General features: G+C 40.1%; 1 protein-coding gene across 5 annotated transcripts in view; it reads left to right on the forward strand.

Moving 5' to 3' along the window:
• TMEM45A (transmembrane protein 45A) overlaps positions 1-24324 on the forward strand; it is a 93951-nt gene that overhangs the window by 66138 nt on the left and 3489 nt on the right. For 2 of the 5 annotated variants that reach the window (XM_059687983.1, XM_059687979.1), the window contains 5 exons: positions 11613-11807; positions 13548-13760; positions 15987-16171; positions 20394-20539; positions 23023-23543. In XM_059687983.1, coding sequence (XP_059543966.1) covers positions 11618-11807; positions 13548-13760; positions 15987-16171; positions 20394-20539; positions 23023-23173 — 885 coding nt within the window. In that variant the 5' untranslated portion in view covers positions 11613-11617 and the 3' untranslated portion in view covers positions 23174-23543. Of the gene's footprint in view, positions 1-6827; positions 6997-11612; positions 11808-13547; positions 13761-15986; positions 16172-20393; positions 20540-23022; positions 23544-24324 lie in introns of those variants that run through there. The other 3 variants (XM_059687984.1, XM_059687980.1, XM_059687981.1) reach the window with 2 other exon arrangements.

The following is a 24324-nucleotide window of genomic DNA, read 5'->3' on the forward strand; positions in this document are numbered from 1 at the left end:
TGCCCATAGGCTATTATAGCAAGGTTGCAGGTTACAAGGTCAATATATAAAAGTCAACTGTTCTTCTGTATATCAGCAATGAACAGTTGGAATTTGAAATTAAAAACATAACACTGTATTAGCACCATTCCAAAAAAGAAAAGGAGAGAAAAGAAGTACTTAGGTATAAGTTTAACAAAATAGGTACAAGATCTATATAAGGAAAGCTACAAACCTTTAATGAGAGAAATCAAAAAAGATCTACATGAATGAGGAGAGGGTCCATGTTTATGGATAGGAAGAATTGATATTGTTAGGATGTCAGTTTTTTCCATAACCTGATATACAGACTCGATGCAATCCCAATCAAAATCCCAGCAAGGTGTGTGTGTGTGTGTGTGTGTGTGTGTGTGTGTGTGTGTGTGTGTGTGTTGACAAACTGATTTTAATGTTTATATGGAAAGGCAAAGACTCAGAATAGCCAACACAATATTGAAGAACAAAATCAGAGGACTGACACTACTCAGTTTCAAGAATTACTATAAAGCTACAGTACTCAGGACAGTTTGGCATTAGGGAAAGAAAAGACATTCATTTAGATCAGTGAAGCAGGATGAGGAATCCATAAATAGACCCACATAAATATAGTCAAGCGATATTTGACAAAGGGGCAAAAGCAAATCTGTATAGAGAAAGGATAATCTTTTCAACAAATGATGCTGAAACAACTGTATATTCACATGTAAAATGAATGAATAAGACACAGTCCTTCTATCAATATTTTCACAAAAATTAACTTAAAATGGATCACAGACCTAAATGTAAAATACAAAAGCTATAACATGTCTAGATGATAACATAGAAGAAAATTAGGGTGACCTTGGGTATAATGATGAGTTTTTAGATAAAACAAGAAGTACACAATCTATGAAAGAAGAAAATGTATGTTAGACTACATTATAATTAAAAACTGCTATGTGAAAGACACTTTTAAGAGAATGAAAAGACAAGCTACAGACTGGGGAAAAATACTTGCAAATTTTATCTGACAAAGGACTGACATCCAAACTATACAAAGAACTCTTAAAAATCAACAATCAGAAAGCAAATAGAACCCAACTGAAAAGTGAGCAAAAGATCTGAACAGATACCTCACCAAAGAAGATAAACAGATAAAAGAAAGTATCATATGTCAATCAGGGAACATCAAATTAAAACAATCAATGAGAAGTCACTGCACACACATTAGAATGGTGAGAATCCTGAACACTGACAACACCAAATGCGTGAGAGGGTTTAGAACAATGAGAACTCTCTCTTATTCATTGCTGGCAGGAATGCAAAATGGTACAGCCTTTTTGGAAGACATTTTGGCAGTTTCTTACAAAATTATTCATACTCTTATTATATGATCCAGGCTTGTGCTCTTAGGCATTTATTCAAATGAGTTGGGAACTTACATACATGTAAAAACCTGCATATGAATATTAATAGAAGTCTTATTCATAATTGCCAAATCTTGGAAGCAACTAAGATGTTATTCAAGCCCTGGCCAGTGTAACTCAGTGGATTGAGTGTTGGCCCATGCACCAAAGGGCCACAGGTTTGATTCCCAGTCAAGGGCATGTGCCTGGGTTGCAGGTTCAATCCCTGGGCCATATGCGGGAGGCAACCAATCCACATGTCTCTCTCAAATCAATGCCTCTCTCTCTCTTTCTCTCTCTCTTTTCCTTCCCTTCCCCCTTTCCACTCTCTCTAAAAATCAATGGGAAAATATCCAAAACAAATAAACAGTTCACTTTTTCCCTATCCTTGCTAATACTTGATACTGTCAGTCTTCTAAAATTTTACCATTCTAGTGAATGTGCATTGGTATTTGTTATTTTAATTAACATCTCCCAAATAACTAATTATGTTGAACATCTTTTCCTGTGCTTCCTTGCCATTCATGTATAAAAGTTTTAATTTCTGATGTGCTCAAATTTATCAGTTCTTTTTTTTCATTATTTTGCTTTTTGTATCTTGTTTAAAAAATCTTTCCTATCCCAAGGTCAATAGGAACTTTTCAATATTTTCTTTTAAAAAGTTTTAAAATTTGATTTCTCACAATTAGGTTTTTAATTCACCAAAAATTTAATTTAGAATCTGGTGTGAGGTAGAGGTCTACTTTAATTTTTATCTATAACTAGAGATTTAATTGCAAAAGCACTTTTTTCCATTGAGTGGTTATTTGTATTGTTATTTCTGACACCAACTTCTCCGAAATGTTGGGATTCCAGATGTATTTTCTTTAGTCTCCTACTCCTGTGGTAGAAATGACTTCAACATCTCCTGTATGTTTCTGCCACCATGACTTTAATTCATGCTGTTCCTTATGTCTGGAGTGCTGTTCTCTTTTACATCCACCTTTCAAAATCTTATTAATTTTTCAAGGTCCCGCTCAAATGGCCCTTCTAGTCTTCCAAGACCCTATCATATGTCTCTCTCCTGCCCCTAAATTAAAAGAAGGGGCTCAACACATAAAAATATTATTTCTATTAAACTTATTGAAGTGACATTGGTCAACATGATCATATAGATTTCAGGTGTGGGTTTCTATATTACAAGATCTGTATATTGCACCATGTGCCCACCACCCAAAGCCAAATGTCCTGTCACCATATATTAGGATTCCCTTCTCCCCTCACTCCCTTCCCTCTTGCAACCACCACACTTTTGTTTGTGTTCATGCGTTTTAGTTTTATATTCCACATATGAGTGAAATCATATGGTTCTTAACTTTTTTATGACTGATTTATTTCATTTAGCATAATATTTTCAAGGTTCATCCATGTTGTTGCAAATGGCAGTATGTCATCCTTTCTTATGGCTGAATAGTATTCCATTGTGTAGATGTACCACATCTTTGTCCAATCCTTTATTGTAGGATGCTTTGGTTGTTTCCACGTCTTGGCCACTGTGAATAATGCTGCAATGAGCATAGGGGTGCATATATCTTTGCAAACACATGATTTTGAGGTTTTCAGGTATATACCCAGGAGAGGGATTGCTGGGTTGTATGGTAACTCTATTCTTAATTTTTTGAGGAATCGCCAGATTGCTTTCCATAGTGGTTGTACTGATCTACATTCCCACCAGCAGGGAATGAGCACACCTCTAGTATTTTATTCCTTTGTTATAAATCTTAGTTCATCTCTTTGGTATCACAGTCCTATGTGTTTGTCTTCTTTATCTGGACACTGTTAACCCTTACATGTTGCAATGGTAGACAGAATAATGTCCCATTCTACCTGCCATGTTTAATTTTTAGAACTTGTGATGTATTACCTTACATAGCAAAAGGGATTATTTTGCAGAAGTGGTTAAATTAATCACCTATTCCCTTAAAATTGGAGAACATTTTCCAGCTGAGTTACAGAAGCAATAGAAAATGAATATACTTTCTCACCATGGAGTCCCCAATAACTCGAAGCAGATCCTTAGGTTTATATGAAATACTCAATCATTGTTCATTGACTTGAACTTGTAAAGCAGTATAAAGTGGAGCTATAAAATGACTTCTTTAGATTCTTACCACATCACTGATACTCATATCTAGCCTCTAGACCAGGGGTGGGCAAATTTTTTTTTTAATTTTTTTTTTATTGCTTAAAGTATTACAAAGGGTATTACATATGTGTCCATTTTTTCCCCCCGCCCTAGACAGTCCCCTAGCCTCCCCTATCCCCCGGTGTCTTATGTCCATTGGTTATGCTTATATGCATGCATACAAGTCCTTTGGTTGATCTCTTACCCCCCTACCTCCTGCACCCCCACCCTCCCCGACCTTCCCGCTGCAGTTTGACAATCTGTTTGAGGCAGCTCTGCCTCTGTATCTATTATTGTTCAGAAGTTTATAATGGTCTCTATTATCCATGAATGAGTGAGATCATGTGGTATTTTTCCTTCATTGACTGGCTTATTTCACTTAGCATAATGCTCTCCAGTTCCATCCATGCCGTTGCAAATGGTAAGAGTTCCTTCCTTTTTAGAGCAGCATAGTGTTCCATCGTGTAGATGTACCACAGTTTTCTAATCCATTCATCTACTGATGGGCACTTAGGCTGTTTCCAGATCTTAGCTATGGTGAATTGTGCTGCTATGAACATAGGGGTGCATATATCCTTTCTGATTGGTGTTTCTGGTTTCTTGGGATATATTCCTAGAAGTGGGATCACAGGGTCAAATGGGAGTTCCATTTTCAGTTTTTTGAGGAAACTCCATACTGTCTTCCATAGTGGCTGCACCAGTCTGCATTCCCACCAGCAGTGCACAAGTGTTCCTTTTTCTCCACATCCTCTCCAGCACTTGTCGTTTGTTGATTTGTTGATGATAGCCAGTCTGACAGGTGTGAGATGGTACCTCATTGTTGTTTTTGGGCAAACTTTTTGACTCGAGGGCCACACTGGGTTCTTAAACTGGACCGGAGGGCCGGAACAAAAGCATGGATGGAGTGTTTGTGTGAACTAATATAAATTCAAAGTAAACATCATTACATAAAAGGGTACGGTCTTTTTTTTTTTTTTTTAGTTTTATTCATTTCAAGCGGGCCGGATCCGGCCTGCGGGCCGTAGTTTGCCCACGGCTGCTCTAGACCAGCGGTTCTCAACCTATGGGTCGCGACCCCTTTGGGGTCGAACGACCTTTACACAGGGGTCGCCTAAGACCATCCGAAAACACATATATAATTACATATTGTTTTTGTGATTAATCACTATGCTTTAATTATGTTCAATTTGTAACAATGAAAATACATCCTGCATATCAGATATTTACATTACCATTCATAACAGTAGCAAAATTACAGTTATGAAATAGCAACAAAAATAATTTTATGGTTGGGGGTCACCACAACATGAGGAACTGTATTAAAGGGTCATGGCATTAGGAAGGTTGAGAACCACTGTTCTAGACTGTTGTCAAATGAAGACCTTGCCGACGACTCAGCTCAGCTTTCCCGTTTGTTGGCAGCCCGGTCCACTCTGCCTTTGCTCATAGCATGGTAAATACATACTCAGGCTACACACAAAGCTTCCCCTCCTTTACATGTGCTGACGACTCCATGGTAGAGAGTCCCAGCAGGAGAAGCCCTTTCAGTGTTTAACCTATTCAAAGGTTATTGATAAAAATTGTTTGATGGGCTAATCACAGATGTTTCCTAGTGTTTGCCCTTATCTAGGGGAACGGTATGAGATTTGGAATCAGATATATAAGGGTTTTGGAATCTTAGCTCTGGTCTATACTAACTCTGTGACTTAGAGTAGGTTAATAAACCTCTTGGCATCTCAGCTTCCACATACCTACGGTGGAAATGATACTCTCTTGAGTTGTCTCAAAGATAAGATAACTGAAAAGTTATTAGCACATACCAGATGTTCAATGAATGCTAGCTTCTTTCCCATCTCAGGTGCAACACTACTAACACAAACAGTCCAGGCTCCTATTTACATTGAAGAGTTGGTTACAGGCAGGTGATGCAACATAGCATTTGTTCTTACTTTCTGTTTGCCTCGCCATCCATCATATTTTCAAGTTTATAGTTCTATTTGTCATTCTGGATGTTTGGTTAAGAATTGTCCATGTGACGTAGGTGGCTTTAGTTATTTAAAGATTGAGATGGGTATGGGAATAAAAGACAGGATGTCGAAGAGATCAAAATAAAATAAGATCTTAATAATATCTGATAAAATAAAATAACTAGAACGGTGGCACTCTAGCATGGTTATTGTCTTGTGACAGAGTCATATTATTACTCTGGCCTCAGGAGCAGCTGTTGAGCCACCCACCTCTATCCAAAATGAGCAAACACATCAGGTGCCAGGGTTCATGACACTTGACAGTTGACAAATGTCCTCTGGGGTATGGTGGTGGGGAGGTTACATTTAAATTTTTCTGTCATAGTGCCACTCTGCATGTTTTCATATACTCTAAGACTTCGGTTCGCAAAACTCAAGAATACATAAAAATTAACTGGTGAGTGCTTGTTGAAATGTAGACTCCTGGGCCTCCCCCTGCTGATGGATTCAGTAGATCTGAGGGGGGCCCAGGAATCTGCATTTAAATAACACTACAGCTGTTTTTGATACTGGTTGCCACCCAAGTCAGTGTTTTAGGGAGGTCAGGTCCATGCAGGAGCTCATTACTCACTGGCTATTTATTGAGTACTAACTAGGTGCAAAACATTATATGGGAGGGGCCATGGCCCTAGCTCACCAAGCATTTAACAGAGAGGATAACAGCTGCCTACTCTCAAGGTTAGCCATATTGTTCCTTTCTTCTTATTCCCATTCATGTTGTGCAAACCTCACATTGGTTTAGAATAATTTGTTCACTTATCTCTCTACCAGATTATATATTCCTTGGGAGCAAGTGAACTTTATTATTGATGTATCACAATTTTTTTCCATCATCTTTTGCTATTCCTATAACTTTGGCTTTGGTCATGACTACAGCCCTGGCACCTGTGGTAATCTCTTGCTTGAGGTACTGTACGTTAGGAAATGGATTGTCTTTATAGGACTTGTCTAACAGGCTCTATTATGTTACCACTGCCATAACCATTTCCTTTGTCTTATGTTCATCTTGATGGCCTGGAGAGAGAGAGCACCGATCACACATGCCCCACTGGCTTTGGTTCTCATAGCAGGTGGTACATGCCTGAAACTAGTGGTCATGTGGGCGGGGTAATAAGGTGAGCCTCATTGGGAAATACTCTATTGCACAAGTTTAGACAGAGAGGTATGATGCTCAAAAGGGTGTGGTCCCTAGATCCACATTTATGCAGGAATTGTGACATTCTGAAGGCTCATCTGCTCAACTTCATTCCTGGAGACATGAGCACATTGGTTTAATCTCCAAGGAAGAACAGCTTTAGATTGAGAACATTCAGTACCTGCTTTTCCTTCTTGAGAACAGAACCATTATAAATTCTGGGAAGAAGAAAATTGAGTTGAACTTGACATTGAGAAAAGTGTGAAGGTAAGAAGAGTTTAACTAAGAAAACCTCAAAACAGTTGAAATTTGGGAAAGTGCTTGTATGAAATGCTTGAGAGTCAAAAATATTTAAGGCTACATATGCTTACATAATACTTTGCTTTGAGTGTTAAGGCAAATAGTAAAGTGAAACTCAAGAAGTAGTTCAAATTGTTTTGGTGTATTAGAATTTACAGATGTGTTTTGGAATATGAGTCATTAATTAAGATTTAGGAATACTTTGTTTTAGTGGTGGCTCAAGGTGAAATTTTGGTTTAAGTTTTTCTCCATGGTATTCATTTTCTATTGACGTTAGCTATTTGGTTAATTTCACCAAGAAAACTGTAGAATATTTTTCTCGGATCTAGTTTCCTCTTTCTGTGCACAGGCCTACTCTGAACTTTATGTGACTGTAATACTGAGAATTAACACCTAACACCCAATTTAGATCTTGGAAATTTAACCAATATTATCTCTTAAGTGCCAGAGTTTTAAAATATTTCCTTTTTGGGTATTGAATGAGTGTGTGTGTGTGTGTGTGTGTGTGTGTGTGTGTGTGTGTGTGTGTTGGAGGAGGGCAGTCAGAAGGAAAAGGGCCAATATGGGTGTCGGGAGTTGTATCTCATCTTTGACCCAGAGGATGATGTTTGGTGTCATTAGGAGCAGAGGGGTTTTTGGATGGGGGAGGAGTATGCATTTTCAGGATGAACTGCAGTTAGGAGTCAGGGATTGAATCTTGTACTCTTGTGGGCCTGGAAGAACCGTTTTCCCTTTGTGAGATTATAAGTGGTGAGATCAGGCAGGGAGGATGTTGAAAAGTACCCTTTTGTTTCCTTGCCTGGAGATTTCCCCTGGGGTTTCTGCTGGCTGTCCAGCAGGTATGTTCTGCTTTGTGGGCGAGGCGTGCCCTCTGTTCTCCAAGGGGAAGGTGTCTGTCTGTTCTTTGGATTAAGATCTAATCGAACTCTGGAGTACTCGGATTTTACAAGTAATAAATTTTGTCTACAGGGAATAGTAAAGCAGGGAGCAAAAAGTAGATCTATGGGTAATGGTGTCATCTAGGAGATGACACTGAAGTGATATTTGAGGAGTTAAGCAACTTTTTTTTTCCACATTGAAAATGAAGTAAAATGAATGTCATTTTCAGTGGCAGGAGCAGCTGGGTTTGTTGGGTCAAGCAAATATAGCAAACCTGTTTGTTGTTTAAAAAAAAAATATATATATATATATATTTCAGAGAGGAAGAGAGAGAAAGAGATAGATAGAAACATAAATGATAAGAGAGAATCATTGATCGGCTGCCTTTTGCACACCCACATTAGGGATCAAGCCCGCAACCCAGGCATGTGCCCTTGACTGGAATTGAAGCCGGGACCCTTCAGTCCGCAGGTCAACGCTCTATCCACTGAGACAAACCAGCTAGCGCTAACAAACCTTTTTTGACTTCGTTTTGCTTGGGTCATTTAAACAGAAAATGATTGGAACCGTCAGATTGTTTTAGATTAAAGGGTTAAAGATACAGAAGTTTATAACTGAAGTAGAAATAAGAACTAATTTTCCCTCTCCCTGATCGCTCCCTATCCCTCTTTAAACACCATCAACTACGTACTCCCCATCCCTCCCTATCACACCCTAAGGGCTGTGTTGAGATGGACTGGTTCGCTTGTTAAAGTGAGAGCTGGGTACCTTGATAGGTATAAGAGGGCCCCTCTCCTATCTGGGCCACCAGGGAGGTTCCCCAAGCGGATACAATTGAAGGGGCTACGGGAAGTCCCCCAAATTTAGGGTAAGGATGGTAAAGCAGTAGAGGCAATAGGTCTCAGTAACTAATTCATTTTCAGGGATATAGGTGGACTCTATGGTGTTTTTCATATTTTGAATTTGAGCAAGTGTATGAATGGTGGTGTTAACCAAAATGGCTAACTGGGGGAAAAATGATTTTCTGGCAGCGGGTGAGTGGATATTATGATCAGTTCAAATTTGTGGTATGTTGAGTATCAGTGCGCTTTGAAACATCAGAGTAGGAATATTTTTTAAATAAATGACCCACTATCCAGGTCCAATGGGGAAGTAGAAAGAATAGATTTCGGAAACATATTCTATAATTGCAATCAAGAAATTAAATAGCCACAGAAAATTCCAGTAACCCTCTAAGATAACAGCTGAAGAAACGTTATAGATTGTACATGAATAACAACCAAGAGAATTTTCTGGATGCTTCTTGCTTTTCAGCAGTTAGTATCCAAGTAAAATTTTTCATCTGGGTTTACTTTTGTTTTTCTTAGGTAGTTCGAGATGGGTTGAGAATAATATGAGCTTGTTTAATAATACTGTGGCTTAGTTGCATTAGAGTAACTCATTTTAATTTTACTAGGTAGGTACTGTTATTTGTCCAATGTTACAGAAGAAAACACTGAGGCACTTAGAGGTTAAATAACTTGCCCAAAGTCATGTAGCTAGTAAATGATAAAGTTGGAATTCATCTCTAGTCAGTCTGAATCCAAAGCTGCTTCTCAGTTTTTTAAAAAATCCTATATCTATCTGTAACTATATCTCCTGTTATGTAAGTTATTTGAAAACTTTATTTAATGATAAAATTGTTTAATCATTCTAATTGTAGACATAAATATTGTGTTTAATTTGGTGCCTACATCTCCAGTTATATTTTTAGGATACATTTCTAGAAGTGGGTTCCTCTAAGGCTCCTTAAAACATATCCCCAGAAAAGCTCAAATAATTTACAAGCTGCATGTATTTTTTAAAATTCCACATAGAAGTATTTTTCAGTCCCATAGTGTTGCCTAAACCAAGACAAACAGGAGAACTCAGGAACATTATGAGGAAGGTGGTAGTTAGGATAGTGAATCATAGAGTGTTAGAGCAGGAAGGAACTCCAGGTTTTATCTAGGCCATCTTTTCTTTTATTAATTAAGAACTAAGGCCCAAGAGGTTAAGGACATGCCCCGAACCATAGCACTAATTAGAGTCAGAGTTAGGAGAAGAACCTGCAGTATATGATCTATTGAGCTGGAGTCCCTTGGATGATTCACAAGGTTCAGGATGTGCTGAAATGTCCATTTGGGGTGTTGAGTAGATATTCAAGAGAATTTTATCATCTGAGTCAGTTTCACAGCCTCCCTTGAAACATCACAGTTGTGTCAGGGGGATGTGGAAGTAACCCAAAAGGGTCTGCCCTGAATTAAAAGGCCCACTATCCACCCAGGGAAATAAAGAACTCTGCTGGGCCAGGGGAACACCAAAGTCCCCTTTCATGGTAAGATCCACAAGGCTGATTCTGAACTCTCTCTTCCTTATTCCATAGATGGTATCATACATTTGAACAAAGGGCTGCTCACATAATTCAAAACTTGCACAATTCAAGACTGATTTTCTATAGCGCTGACCAAGAATGGAGAACATTTCTGTTTATTATTGCTTCAACATGCAGCAGTTTACAATGGCTTTGCCTTGGTATCTATCTGGGTTAACAGCTGGGTTAATCTGTTAAGCCTCAAAGTTTCAATGACTTGGCACAATCAAGGGTTGAACAAAATCTGAAGCGGGCTGGTTAGCCACCCTCTATGTTGCAGACATGCCATGCCAAGGTTGCCAAGTCAGGGGAAGAGAGGTAAAGGAGTCAGGTAGGCTCTGACGTGACTCAGCCTGAAGGAATAAATGCCACAGACCACTGGCCAGAACTAGAAACATGGTTCTGATTGAACTGGAGGAAGGCTGGGAAAAGTGTGGAGGAGCACACAGATATTTGATACACACTAATGGTCTCTTCCACACATTTGATTTTTAATACTTTGAAGTTACCTACTTTAAAAAATTTGTAGGCAATTTTATATCATTTCAAGTTTTAAACATAAGAGTAAAACTTTCATATTACTTTCCTTCACATATACTTAAGAAATCCTTTTGGGCTTCCTGTTAAAAACCACAAAATTTTTGCTTAATAGTTGTGAGATTTGGGTAAGTCTTTTAACGTCTCTAAACCTGTATCCCATTTTTTTTAAAGTAAAATAAATTTTATTTTGAATAATATACATATCATTAATTTTATTTATTTTTCATAGTGCATAGTGTATGTAAATATATAAGGAAAAGTAAACATTAGGGATACCTATGGATTGAAGTATATGGGTGAAGAGGACTTTCAATATACCCATGAACAGGCTTAGAAGCATCACAAGACAGTATCCATTAGAAAAGAATAGAAACCATGCAAAAATATATCCAAATCATGGTGAGTAAGTGCAGTCAGTACAAATTATAGTTTCTTAGGTATAAAAAGTTCATATGTTCTTTGGATTGAAAAAATAATATATAAATATGTGGCATGGATAATGTGTCATTCATAGGTATGTTGTAAATATTAGGTGAGGTTATCATGTAAAACACTTGGCACAAGGCCTAGAACAAGGTAAGTGTTCAAAGACAGAGAATTTTTCTTCTTACTGGTATTATTGATATTTCAGTGGATTTATTGCTGTTGACAGTAATATCATTTCCTTGGAATCAATGGTGTATCCATAATCATCAGAAGATAAGGAATAAGCGATGTTTGGGCTAAGTTCTGGAAATAAAAGATTTTCATCTTCTCTATGTTCTTATCTCAGTAATCATGGGGAGTTTCAAGGGCCATGCCCTCCCTGGAACCTTCTTCATCATCATGGGTATTTGGTGGACTCTGAAGTGCATTCTGAAGTATGTCTGCAGAAAGCACAAGCGGACTTCCTATTTTGGCTCCAAAGCAGTATTCTATCGAATAGATATTGTGGAGGGAATCGTAATGATCTGCATGGCTGTAATTGGTGAGTGGACTATTTCAGTATTCTGTTTTCTCCTTTTGGCTATTTTCATATGCAAAGAGAAGATTTAATATTAAATCAAGAAATTGCTAACAGTGAATTTTTACTTTAAAAATATCTCTGAACATATATTCTAATTATTATTTCTATCTTATATAATTGTTAGAAGGTGATACTTCATATTTATACAAAGGTTTATTCCTTAATAAGTTAGTCATGGTAATTAACTTGCCTGCCCACTCAGGGTTAATTTAATTATAGAATTAGCTGGAGCCTCTGAAATAATTTTCTACCAAGTATTCTAATGCCTGAAAGAATAAACTTCATCAGAAAGCATTTTTCAAAATGACATCAAAATAATCAAGGGCTGCTCTGGCTGGTGTTGCCCAGTGGATAGAGCGTCGGCCTGCGGACTGAAGGGTCCCAGGTTCTATTCCAGTCAAGAGCACATGCCGGGGCTGTGGGCTCAATCCCCAGTGGGGGGCGTGCAAGGGGCAGCCGATCCATGATTCTCTCTCATCATTGATGTTTCTGTCTCCCTCTCCCTCTCCCTTCCTCTCTGACATCAATAAAAATATATATTTTAAAAAAACAATCAAGGGCTCATGGGAGAGCTTCAGGAATAACCATTGTTAATAGTATGTACAAAGGGATAGGCTGAAGAAGACTTGGCTCATGCACTCATTCTTTTTGTGTGATTTCTAAATTGGAGAGGGAGGCTAGGTCTCACGACTTCTAAGGCCTTTCCATTGACTATATGATTCTGTGAAAATGTTCTATGTTTTTAGAATTTTACTTCAGTTTCTCCTCTATGAAGGGCAAAACCTCTTAATATTCCTTTGGTTTTCTTCATGCTTAATTCATGGCCATAGCGCTTTGCTATGGCCATCAAATTCCAGAACAACCATTTCCCAAGAGAGAAATTTCAATGTCAAATTCTATAGGTTAAGAAATAAAACAGCATTTTTAAGAAAATGCAACTGTGTAGCTGACTTGACCATATGCCATGTCTGACTGTGTTTTCTCAGTTATCCTTAATTGGGGAAAAGCTGAACCCTAGCATTTTTATACTGAACCAAGCACAACTCCCTACCTTGTGGCAGCTACCCAGAGATACAGCGGGTAAGAAGGAAGTAATCAGCCTCTAGGGGACTGATCTTACAAATAGAATCCCAAAGCATTTGGGGTTTATTTAGTTATTAGATTAAAGTAGGGACTAAAATCGTCAGTGGAGCTGATCATGAAACTAAGTAGAACTAAAATCTTTAACATTAAAAGTCTGAAATAGCTGTTTGACTGAATTGACTATCTTTGATTAAAAGTGATTATCCCAGTGGTCGGCAAACTGCGGCTCGCGAGCCACATGCGGCTCTTTGGCCCCTTGAGTGTGGCTCTTCCACAAAATACCACGTGTGGGAGTGCACGTACAGTGCGATTGAAACTTTGTGGCCCATGCGCAGAAGTCGGTATTTTGTGGAAGAGCCACACTCAAGGGGCCAAAGAACCGCATGTGGCTCGTGAGCCGCAGTTTGCCGACCACTGATCCAAGCCAATATTTGAACCTCTGAAATAAGCCTAAACCACCAGTGCTCAGCTCTTAGGCAACAGCCCAGAAATAGGAACTCATGTCATTTAAAAGGTCACTAGATTGGACTAAGCAGTGGGCTATTCCTCCTGCATCTTCTTGCTTTCTCGGTCACGTTATGAAGAGACTTACAAAAACTTTGATATGTTCTTCTACAGGTATGCTTGGGGAACAGTTTATTCCTGGAGGGCCCCACCTGTCCTTGTATAACTACAAAGAAGGCCAGTGGGTCCAGCTCCTGGGCTGGCATCACACCACCATGTACTTCTTCTTTGGGCTGGCGGGCGTGATGAGCATCCTATGTTCCACCATCCGTTTACTTCCTACCTCTTTAAGCAAGTTAATGTTGTCAAATGCCTTATTTGTGGAGGGTAAGTAAGAGTGAGTATTTTCTTGTACCTTTAACTACTTTTGGACATTTGTCTAGCCCTTTATAATAATATTCCTTTAGTGTCTTGGTGCAGCCTTGGTCCACGGGGTTACCAATTTGGGCCATGGTGAACTATCTGATGCCCTAGGTGGGATGTCAAAGATTCTCCCTCCCTACTGACTCATTTAGTAAAGCTGAACAAGCACAATCATTCAGAGTGCTTTATCCACATTTCACACCTGTCTTAAAGCACCATCAGCCTTAGTTATCTCTGGGTTATCCTGGAGATTATCATTATTTTGGCTTTTAAAAGTGGAACTGAGCTCGACGTAATGAAACACGAATATCCTAAAATGAGGAGACACAGCAGAGTAGCTTCCATCACCTACTAACTAGCCTTTTTTATATTGAGATAGTAACAGTCCACCATTACATGGTAAGTAGGGTCCAACAAACTCAGTCACATAAAAATATGAGGTCCCGTTTTTGATAGATGAATGAAGAGCAACATTTTTTGTTCAGTTGGCCACCCTGTTACTGTATGGGGAAACACTGCAAACAAGTGTTTAGTGATTTGTTTTCATTTATTGTTATTTGTGAAGAATGACTTGACTGTAGAACTGAAAAAGCCCCAAATGATCAGGAGGCAGTCATTTCCCAGCTCCCCACCTTGCCTGTTCCATGCGAAGATAAGAACTTCAGTCAATCCCTCTTTGAGAACAAGGGCTAGATAAAAGGTGGGCACCAACAACCTGAGTCTTATTATTTCAGGGTGTTGTGATGTTTTTAAGAAACATCTTTTCTTCTTCATCAAAATGGAAAAAAGATGATGAAGCTCATTGTTCCATGGGATTAAACAATGTAATTAGCTACTAATTCTTGGGAGCTTCCAGAGCATCTAGTGATTTATGTATATACTAGAGGCCCAGTGCATGAAATTCGTGCACTAGGGGGTGGGGTTCCCTCAGCCCAGCCTGCTCCTCTCACAGTCCGGGAGCCCTCCGTGGATGTCCAACTGACGGCCACAGTCTGGCAGCAGAGGCTCGGAGTAGGCGTCCCGTGTGTGTGTGTGTGTGTGTGTGTTGTGTGTGTGTGTGTGTGTGTGTGTGTGTCTGCTGGGGCCTGCCCCCAGCCATGCCACGTAGGCTCAGAGCAGTTGCCTTGTGTGTGTTTGTGTGTGTGTGTGTGTGTGTGTGTGTGTCCCCGCTGGGGGCCTGCCCCCAACCACATTGGAGGCTCAGAGCAGGCGCTGTGTGTGTGTGTGGGTGTGTGTGTGTGTGTGTGTGTGTGTCTGCTGGGGGCCTGCCACCAGCCACACCGTGGAGGCTTGGAGCAGGCGCCCCTCTGTGTTGATCTCTCAGGCTCCTGGCCTCCACTGCGTGTTGTACTCTCCCTTGAGCTGTGGCCAAGGTGGGGTGCTGCCTGCAGGCTGTGCTTTCCTGCTCACGGCTCGCCGGATTGCTGCGGAGACCCAGGGGCAGGCCGCACTTTCCTGCTCTGGGATCGCCATGGCTACCCAGGAGCAGGTCCACCTGGGGGCTGCCTGCAGGCTGCACCTTCCTGCTCTGGGATCACCATGGGGTCCCAGCTGGCGGCAGGGCTTAGGTGGCACATGGGGGTCCCAGCTGGGACTGGGGCTTAGGCAGCACACGGGGGTCCCAGATGGGGGCGGGGCTGCAGACAGGGCCCGGATGGCGGCTTGCGCTGTCCCACCCTGCCTACAGTATGCAAATTAGCCACCATATTTGTTGGCAGCTAATTTGCATATTGTGCTGATTAGCCCATGGGAGGCATAGCAAAGGTATGGTCAATTACCATCTTTGTCTATTATTGGATGGGATTTGCTTCCTCCTATAGACTGAATTCCTTAAGGCTTTGTCTTGTTCAGCTGTGCACTCACCCTAATTTCTGCTGCCCACACTCAGCATGGTTATTATTCTTCCTCCTGCATTGAAGATGCTTTGAGATATTGTTAGTTGAAAATGTCATGCTGTGTTAGAGGAGAGAATAAAGGCTGGGGGAGGGGAAAGGAGTGTTAAATTTAAAAAATTCCATTCTAAAGAGGTAGCGATGACTCCTAAAATGCCATTATTGTGGGAAGCTGGGAAACAGTGGGCACCAGATATTTGGAACAAATGTGTGTACGTGTAAAATTCTGTGGTGGGGGAGAGGGGAGAGAGAAACTGGTTTCATTAAAAAAGACAAACGATTTCCCCCTCTCTATCAGCTTTTATTTTCTACAACCACACCCATGGCCGGGAAATACTGGACATCTTTGTGCACCAGCTGTTGGTCTTGGTCATCTTTTTGGCAGGCCTGGCTGCCTTCATGGAGCTCTTCTTACGCGGCAATCTGACCGTGGAGCTTCTCCGTACGAGCTTTATTCTGCTTCAGGGGAGCTGGTTCTGGCAGGTGAGTTAATGTACCGGTGTCTCCACTTGTGACCTCCTCTCTTTGTTTGGTGGGGCATGTTGCTCTAGAACCCAGAGACTTCCTCCTGTGTGCTGCTGCAGTGAGAATGCGGGCCTCCAAGAGCAGCCCACGTGGGAGCAATGACAGAGCAGTGGGGAAGGAAGTGAGGGGGTGCCCGTCTTCATCACACACCTGAATATGCACGATATAGGAACTCTGAGCTGGTGCTTTTAGTTGGAAGCAATTCCTTGATGCTAAAGCAATTTACTAATGGGTAGTAAGCTCAAGAAAAATATGAAAGGCCTGAAACAATTATTTATTGAGAAACAACTAAGGGCCAGCCACTGTACAGGACATCCACACACAGTGTTTCATTATGTCCTTACAACGACTTGTAAGTTAGGTATTATCATTCCCAACGTAATCCGATAAGGAAGACTCAAAGAGACCAAATTACTTTCCCAGGATCACAAAATAATGAAACTTGAATCTAAATGTGGGTGTCTGACGCCATATCTCAGGTTCTTTCCATTTTATTCTGTCAAACCCCTAACCTTGGTGTGTTGTTGAAAAATTATATTCCAATCAGTGAACATATATTTTATAGAGAACAAGAAATCATAACCCAATATCTATATAGGGATGAAAAGAAAGTCTGGAATGAAAGGTAAATGTAGTTTAATCAGGAAAGACTTCTTAGAAGTGATTTTAATCACCAAAGAGCAGGGATTTGGGACCATGAGGTTATTTCAGGAACTTGAATTTCCCACAAGGAATGAGAAAAAGGCACCACAGGCAAGGACAGTGGAACATCCTGGTCAACATAGGGAGTAGGAAAGATGTAATATTTAAGCATGTGGGGGAGTAGAAAGGCTGTTTGAGCAGAAGTTAGTAAAGAGAGGCTACATTTAAATGTTATTTTGAAGAAAGAACTATATAGGAAAAGTAACAAATGTCCTATAATGTGATAAAATTGATAATTGGTGAATTTAACAAGCTTATATACAGAAGTTTGTTTGTTTTTTAATATTATTTATCATCTGTTGGGAATCTGAAAAAAATGAAATATAAAGCATTTTAAATCTCCTGGATGAACTGTTGTACCATGTGCATATATTATTACCTATTTACAAATAAAAATAAATTAAAACAATTTTTTTAATCCTCAACTGAGGATATTTTTCCATTGAATTTTAGAGAGTGGAAGGGAGAGAGAGAGAGAGAAAGAGAAACATCGATTTGTTGCCTTAGAACACATCCTCGGGACCGAGGTACATGCCTTTGGCTGGAATGGAACCCAGAACCCTCCAGTATGCAGGCTGACGCTCTTTTCACTGTGCCAAACCAGCTAGGGCTAAAAAAAAGTTTTAAAGAGATAACTTCTGGTCAAGATGACACAGTGAGTTTATTATCTCCTCTGTTCCAAATAAATAACAATGACAGATACAGTATCGAAACTACTTATAAAATACAAAAGAAATTAAAAGAAGAAAATAAACAAACAAAAATAAGAAAGTAAAGAAATACCTAGCTGCAATTAAATAGTATGAACAAAAACAGAGCAAGCTCTCTGTGGACCAGACGCAGAACAGCACTGCACAGCGGAAGTGCTGGGCTGCAGGCCTCCAGCACACAGTGATGGTTGGTGGTTTGGTTCCAGTGGAACTAAAATAAAATAAACGGATTCCTCTTGAGGTAAGGAATAAAGTCAGGCTTTTAGAACTCTTTGTGCTGTTAATGCCGCAGCCAATAGCATACTCATTGGTGAAAACTGAAAGCTTTTCCCCTAAGATCAGGAACAAGACAAGGATGCCCACTCTCACTCAACATAGTGCTGGGAGTCCTAGCCAGGGCAATCGGGCAAGAGGAAGAAAGGAAAGGCACCTGGACAGAAAAGGAAGCAATAAAAGTGTCACATTTTGTAGATGACATGATTCTGTATATAGAAAATCTTGAAGACTCCACCAAAAAACTACTAGAAGCAATAAACAAAAACAGTAAAGTTGCAGGGTACAAAATCAATGTACAAAAGTCCACTGCTTCCTGTATACTATCAATGAAATTTCTGAAAAAGAAATTAAAAAACAATTTCTTTTGCAATTGCAACAGAAAAAAATAAAATACCAAGAAATAAACTTAACAAAGGATGTGAAGGATTTATATTTTGAAAATGACAAAGCATTATTCACAGATTGAAAAAGACACAATGAAATAGAAAAATATTCTGTGTTCATGGATCGTAAGAATCAACAGTTATAATGGCCATATTACCCAAAGCAACACACAGATTTAATGTAATCCCCATAAAAATCCCAATGTTATTTAAATATATATATTTTTTGACATTAATATATGTCATCTGTGAATATATATATATATATATATATATATATATATATATATATATATATAATATTGATTTCAGAGAGAAAGGAAGAGGGAGAGAGAGAGAGATGGAAACATCAATGATGAGAGAGAATCATAGATGGGCTGTCTCCTGCACAACCCCTACTGGGGATCTAGCCCACAACCCAGGCATGTGCCCTGACCGGAAATTTAATTGGACCTCCTGGATCATAGTTTGATGCTCAACTACTGAACCACACTGACTGGGTCCAATGTCATTTTTTAAAGAAATAGAACAAAAATCATCAGATTTGTGTGGAACCACTAAAAACCCCAAATAGCCAAAGCAATCCTGGAAAAAAAAAGAACAAAGCTAGAGGCATCACACTCCCTGACTTCAAACTATACTATCTATACTAATAATAGAGGAATATGCAAATTGTCTGGGACCCTGTCACAGTAACAGTAACGACTGAACAGCAGGCTGCATGGGGCAACCAGGCCAGCAAGGAGGGCAGGGGCGACCAGGTTGGCAGGGGAGGGGGAAGTTGGGGGTGACCAGGTTGGCAGGGGGGGCAGCTAGGGGCAATCAGGCAGGCAGGCAGGTGAGCAGTTAGGAGCCAGCAGTCCCGGATTGTGAGAGGGATGTCTAACTGCCGGTTTAGGCCTGATCTGGGGACCCCCAAGGGGTCCCTGATTGGAGAGGGTGCAGGATGGGCTGAGGGGACCTCCCCCCCCCCCGTGTACGAATTTCATGCACCAGACCCCTAGTAAAGCTATAATAATCAAAACAGTATGGTACTGGCAAAACACAGACCAATGGAACAGAATTGAGAGTCCAAAAGTAATACATTTTGAAATCAGTAAGCAGAAGTCTTACAACTGTAATAGTTAAGTTGTTTTAACTATTCTTGGCCTTGTGCAATTCCATATGAGTTTTAGGATCAGCTTTCTATTTCTGGAAAAAAGGCTATTGGGGTTTTCTTTGTGTATTATTGCCATCTTAACAATGTTAAATCTTCCAGTCCATGAACATGAGATGTATTCCCATTTATTTAGATCTTCTTTGATTTCTTTCAATGATGTTTTATAGTTTTCAGTCTATAAGTTTTGAACCTCTTTCATTAAATTTACTTCTGTACAGTATTTTTTTTTCAATGCTATTGCAAGTGGGTGGAACTGTTTTTTCCCCCCATTTAATTTTGGGTTGCTCATTGCATATGGAAAATACATCTGACTTTTGTACGTTGATTTTGTAAACCTGCAAATATGCTGAATTAATTTAGTAGCTCTAACAGTTTTTCTTGGTGTGGATTCTTTAGAGTTTTTAATATTTATATATGTCATCTGTGAATATAGATAATTTTACTTCTCCCTTTGCAATCTATATGTGATTTATTTATTTTTCTTGCCTAATTGTTCTGATAGAATTTCTAGTATAATGTTGAAAAGAAGTGGTAAAATCAGACATCTTGTCTTGTTTTGATCTTAGGGGAAAAGCTTTTAGCCTTTTATCATTAAACATAGTGTTAGCTGTGGGCATTTGTTTATTTTAAAACATTTCTGTGCTCTAATTTTGAAGTAACCAAGTGAAACTGCACAATTCAGAAACCTAAGCACATTCTCTGAATGTCCACCAATCCCCAGAGATGATTACTATGCATATCTTGAAATTGATCTTTAAATGTCCTTAAAATTTTTTTTTCCAAAAATATGACCTACTAGTACTGTCTATATTACTAAAACAGACAATAAAACCTGAGTCTTCTCTGTATAGTTCAGATAATGGGAGTGTCTTGGTTACCGTTCCTCTTGGAACCAAGCATTTTGAAATGTGGCTGATTATTTTAATGTGTGCTTTTGTTTTACACTGCAGATTGGTTTTGTCCTTTATCCTCCCAGTGGAGGTCCTGCATGGGATCTACTGGATCATGACAACATTAAGTTTCTCACCATATGCTTTTGTTGGCATTATGCATTCTCCTTTATCATCATTGGAGTGCTTTATGCTTTTGTTATCTGGTAAGTTTGTGACTTTTGTTCATGGGAGTTCTATTTCTTGATATATAATCAACAAGACTTGATAGTATGAACTTAAAATTATAGGGGATTTTATTCCTTAGCATTCCACCAGACAGGGTAATATAGAAAATTATCTGCAAACACGGAAATTTCCAATAAAAAGAATAAATGTTGTCTTAAAGTTAGAATAGCTCAGCAGTATCTCTGCTGTGCCTCTGACCTATGACTCACCCTTCAACACACTCTTCTGTGCCTCCATGCATTTGCATATGCTCTTTCCTCTTATAAATGGCCCTTCCCACACCTGCAGTGACTGAGCCCTTCGTTTGCCCAGCTGTACATCAATTATAGCACTTCCCAAGCTTGATGTCAATTTTTTAAATATATATATTTTTATTGATTTCAAAGAGGAAGGGAGAAGGAGAGATAGAAGCATCAATGATGAGAATCATCAATGGGCTGGCTCCTGCACACTCCCTATTGGGGATCGAGCCCGCAACTGAGGCATGTGCCCTGTCTGAGTTCATAGGTCGATGCTCAATCACTGAGCCACACTGGCTGGGCTAAATTTTTTTTTTTTTAATGAATAGTTTGTTGATATTCAGAGAGAGAGGGAGAGAGTGAAACATTGATCAGAGAGAAACATTGATTGGCTGCCTCCTGCATGCCTCCTTCTGGAGATTGAGCCTATAACCAGGCACGTGCCTTCAACTGGGAATTGAAATGGAAACCCTTTGGTGCACTGGACGATGCCCAACCAATAACACACACAGGCCAGGGCTGGTATCATTTTTTGACCAACATGTTTGTCTCCTGTTAAATTTGAGTACCTGATTAATTTGACATTTATTCTAATACTAGAGGCCCGGTGCATGAAAATTCATGCATTGGACGGGGGGGCGGGGGGGGGGGGGTGGTCCCTCAGCCCGTCCTGCCCCTTCTCACAGTCCAGGAACCCTCAGGGGCAGTAGGCAACCCGGCCATCAGGGGAAGGTGTCACCCCCCTCACACCTCTGCTGCTGCCACTGCTGGCAGTGCAAGCCTCAGCCAGCCCTGGCTACCTGAGCCTTGGGCAGCCCTGGGTGGCTGGGCAGCCGCCATCCGAGGCTTGCCTGCACCTCAGGCTGTCCCTGTGTGGCTGGGCAGCCACCATCCAAGGCTTGCCTGCACCTCAGGCTGACCCTGGGCAGCTGGGAGACTGAGGGCAGGCCTGGCTGCACCACATGCCTGTCACCCCCTCTCCCCAAGCAGGGCCGCAAGGACTGGGGGACTCCAGCAGGGCTGAGGGGACTGGGCGCTGCCATCTTTGTGATGGTGTGATGGTCAATTTGCATATTTCCTCTTTATTAGATAGGATTTCTAAAAGTAAGATTCCATACATGTTCTTACAAGGACCCTGATACAATGTTTTATGATGGGTGAGGAGAAATCAAGCCAATTGATAAAAACACATATTCCTAGTTCTGTTGTTATCTGTCTGATTATTTTTTGTTCACAAAATGGGGATAATTGTAGTACCTAAATAAGATCATGCATTTAAACTGCTCAGGCAATAATAATGGCTCAATGAGAGTTATTCTTATTGTTCTTGTTCTTTTTTCTATTCTTCCTATTCTTGTTCTTCTCCTATATAAAAAATTCATAAGTATAGACTCTATAGGGAGAGACAGATAATTTAAGTACAGTGCAATAAGTGGAAATAGTAGAAGAAGAAAGCACGATTGGAACTCAGAGGAGGCCTCCTCACAATTGAGAATTAAGCTGCAGTTTGGAGGATGAGTAGGAACAGAAAGGGGTGAACATGGGTCCTCTCTCCAAGGTAGCTAATGCCAAACCACAAGTGGCCTGGCTGATCCTAGCTAATAGGCATGCAGCCAGCAATACCTAATCCTTTATACCTCAGCACTGATCAAAATGTTCTTTATCTGCAGCCTTCATTATGGTAGCCATGAGCTACGTGTGATTATTGAGCATGTTGACATGTTCCTAGTGTCACATTAATTTTAATTAATTGAAATATCCATATTCATAGTGGCTACCTTATTGGACAGTACACATCTAGTAGGTTCCCTGGATTCCTAAACTTCAGCAGCTGCTTTTGGCCCAGTGGGGCCTCAGCCTCTGCCTCCTATCTTTCTACTCTCAGACTCCTAGCTGTCTACTCTTCTCTCTAGACTTGCCCCCTCCACCCCCTACCCCTGTCACCTCTCCTGCTCTATGCTTCTTTGAGTTTCTGAAGTGCTGGTTCTCTGAGTAAGGAAACCATTAATAAAATGTCTCCCAGATGTCTCTGCTAGGCTTTGGGTCAGCCCACTTTGATCCGTAGTTGCCTTTTTAAGTGCTTTGGGTGCTGGGAAATTTTATCTTCTCATTGATTAATTTCTATGAATCCTATCCCATCCCCCCAAAGCTTGTGCATGAGCTGGTTGTTAAGGCTAGCTCTGCTACTGAGTGAAACTTGGCTTCTTCCTCTGTTGTTCTAGGCTGACATCTGGGCCTCATCTCCTTAGGGGCTGGGCAGCCTCCAAGACCAATGCCAACGTTCAGGGAACCTCTCTACTGCATGTCAGCTCCCTTTCAGAGCCCAAAGAAGACTACTGTCTTTTCCTGTTTCAGAAACCTTCAGACCCTTAATAATTTTCATATCCACTTACAGTTCTCTAGGAATGCCACGTTTATTTTTCAACCTCTGCCTACCCTCCGTTTAAACTTTTGACCTTGTAGTTCCCTCTACCTGTATATCGAATCAAATGCTGATCTCTTCTACAAAAACTATTGTGATTATCCTAGCCCTTGCTATGCCCTTCATGAGTTGTATATCACTTTAGTCTCTACCAAACATTTGAACAATTGTGATCTATCTTGTGTGATGTTTGTGCTTAGCTCATGTTAGTTTTAACAGATTGTGTTGCCTTGATGAAAATATCTTTTTCATATTTCTTACAGTTCTTGACACACTGTCAAACATACAGTGGATGCTCAATAAACACTTAATCTGTTTTAATAGATCTGTTTCAGAGTTATTTGAATACAGGCTTCATTTGTTTGGAAATCATGTTTTATACACTTTTCAGTTTTATTGAAAATATAAGACTGGGAACTCATGTTCTGACATTTTGATATAAACTTAAACAATAGCTTAAAAAATATCATGAAGAGTCAGTACTGACTTGTAGTGAGGTCACATGGCAGGCTAATTCAGTCCTATAATCATAAGACTCTTTGAAAGTCTCATTGTCAGGGTTTGACTGTGGAATAGTTTATGACTCTGTGACAGGTGAACAGATTTTCAGGACGCTGTATGTTTGACATAGCACAAAGATTACCATGGCAGCATAATGGATTTATGGAACCCCCAGCTCTCCCTGCCCCCCACTATCCCCTGTCCAAGTCTCTGAAAAATGAAGCTGTACTTCCCAGTTTCCCAAGACAAATGGTTCAAAGATTGCTTCATCCAGTCCCATGCCTGCAGTCTTGATCAGGACAGCTCACAGGAGAAACCTATCTGTTTGGAAATCCTATTACATGTTTTACTAAATTTCATATTTATTTTTAAAAATATGTTTTTATTGATTTAGAGAGAGAGGGAGAGGGATAGAGAGAAACATCAATGATAGAGAAACATCAATTGGCTGCCTCCTGCACACCCCCTATTGGGGATTGAGCCCACAACCCGGGCTTGTGCCTTCACTGGGAATTGAACTAGGAACCTTCTGATTCACGGGTTGACATTCAACCGCTGAGCCATGCCAGCCGAGTTAACTATCAAATATTTAAATACCCCT

The sequence above is a fragment of the Myotis daubentonii genome, chromosome 3 (genome assembly GCF_963259705.1).
Source record: "Myotis daubentonii chromosome 3, mMyoDau2.1, whole genome shotgun sequence".
Taxonomy (NCBI): Eukaryota; Metazoa; Chordata; class Mammalia; order Chiroptera; family Vespertilionidae; genus Myotis; species Myotis daubentonii.